A 1,866-nucleotide genomic window follows, 5' to 3' on the forward strand; every position below is an offset into this window, starting at 1 on the left:
CGGAAGAACGTCCCGCGACCAACGTCTCCAGAACGAATCGACTATGCGCTGTACAAACTCAACGCGATGACGCGGATTCTCTGTCTCCCTAAACGGACCTTGTGGTACGATTCGCGACGCTCTCCCTAACAACATATCATTGTGACATATGTAACTATCGTCGTCTAGGTCATTTGGTATTCTACCGATGGGACGCTGGTTAACAAGGCTTGCTATCTCTACCAAACATGTATACAACTCAAACGGTGCTAGACACTGACTACCTATGGCCTTCCATCGGGCAAACTTGCAACTTTTAACAAGAGATTCGGCGCATCCGTTTTGGTGTGGAGCTAACGGTGTGGTGAACTGCCATTCAACTCCCTTCTCTGCGCAGAATTCTCGAAGTTTTACGCTGCTCCATCCTTTCACCATCTCCCGTAGCTTACGCTGGGCACCCACGAACTGAGGTGGGTTGCGAAGTGGGAGCGAACTGAGTACCGTTATCGCTCATGACGACCTTCGGATGGCCTCGAAGCGCGAAAAACCTCCGGAGAACCTGCAGAAACTCCTGTGTTGAACAGTCTACTGCAAGCTCAAGATGAACAGCTCTGGTGTTCAAACAGGTAAATATCACACCATAGTACTTCGATTTCTTGTTTCGACCCACTTTCACTTGATATGGGCCGAAGTAGTCACACGACGTGAAGTGGAATAGCGGCGTGAACGGAGCTACTCTGCTACTGGGCAAGCTGGCCATCATCTGCGTCTCTCCCTGGCATGCAGCTGCTCTGCATACCACACAACGGTGCTTTACAGACTTAGCAAGCCGGTGCCCCTTCAAGATCCAGAACCTCCTCCGTGTCTTGGCCGTCGTCGCTGCTACACCATGATGACCCGCTTCGTGCGTGTATCGAGTAATCAGCAGTGATATGCCATGGTCAAATGGGAGCAGGATGGGATGCTTAGACTCGTATGATGTGACCATGTTTCCCACTCTACCTCCAACTCTGATCACTCCTTCCTCGTCGATGAAAGGAGTGAGCACCTTGAAGTCCCCCCTCTTGAAGCGTGGCTTGATCCTCCCCTGTACTACCTTTATCCAGTACATTTCAGCTCTCTTTAACTCGATAGTGGTTACAGCCGTTTTGTCGTCGGGTGGAGACCCCTTCTGGATTCTGGACTTCAGCATGCCTACGAATCTCATCACGTAAGCTGTCACTCTCAGTAATTTCCTCCAACTGGAAAACCGTGTGCAATCTATCACATCGCTTGTCTCATACACTGTAAGCACGGCTGGCGATTTCTTCTTCTCTACCTCAACAGACCGCTGATCTGCTTCAGGCTCATCTACTGGCCATTCTGCTTCGTCAGTGTAGAGAAAGCTAGGACCCTGCTTCCATACTTCTGCCAGTTTCTCGGCCGCTACTCCTCTGGATACATCATCAGCAGCATTCATAGTTCCTAAATAGTTCCAAGGATCTGTTAGACCTTGAATTTCTCCCACTCTGCTGGACACAAATGCTTTGAAGCCTCTAGCAGGAGATTTGATCCAGTGGAACGCAATCATACTGTCGACGAAGAATATCACCTTCGCTACTTCCACTCTCATTTCATCATTGATTGCTTAGTACAGTCGAGGTTAACACCGCCGCTTAAAGCTCCAGACGAGGTATCGTCAATGTCTTAAGCGGCGCTACCTTTGACTTTGCCGCCACGAACCGCACATCGTACTTGTCATCCTCAGTCTGCCATCTTAGGTACGCACACGTACCATATGCCTTTTCCGACGCATCACTGAAAATGCATAGAACTGGCTTGCCTCTTGCGTTGGATGGCGTAAGACATCTCTCTAGCTTGACATCGTGAAGCAACTTCATCTCCTTA

At 49.6% G+C, this 1,866-nt stretch overlaps 1 protein-coding gene across 1 annotated transcript; it reads right to left on the minus strand.

Annotated features, from left to right (window-relative positions):
- Positions 1–424: 424 nt before the first annotated feature.
- Positions 425–1,591, minus strand: LOC106818606. Its single transcript, XM_014823299.1, has one exon. The coding sequence runs from the start codon at positions 1,589–1,591 to the stop codon at positions 425–427; it is 1,167 nt and encodes a 388-aa protein (XP_014678785.1).
- Positions 1,592–1,866: the final 275 nt, after the last annotated feature.

Source organism: Priapulus caudatus, unplaced genomic scaffold, assembly GCF_000485595.1.
Source record: "Priapulus caudatus unplaced genomic scaffold, Priapulus_caudatus-5.0.1 Scaffold2370, whole genome shotgun sequence".
Classification (NCBI taxonomy): Eukaryota; Metazoa; Priapulida; class Priapulimorpha; order Priapulimorphida; family Priapulidae; genus Priapulus; species Priapulus caudatus.

Coding starts and splice junctions, on each gene's coding strand:
- LOC106818606 (XM_014823299.1), bottom strand. CDS start 1,591: ATGAGAGTGGAAGTAGCGAAGGTGATATTCTTCGTCGACAGTATGATT.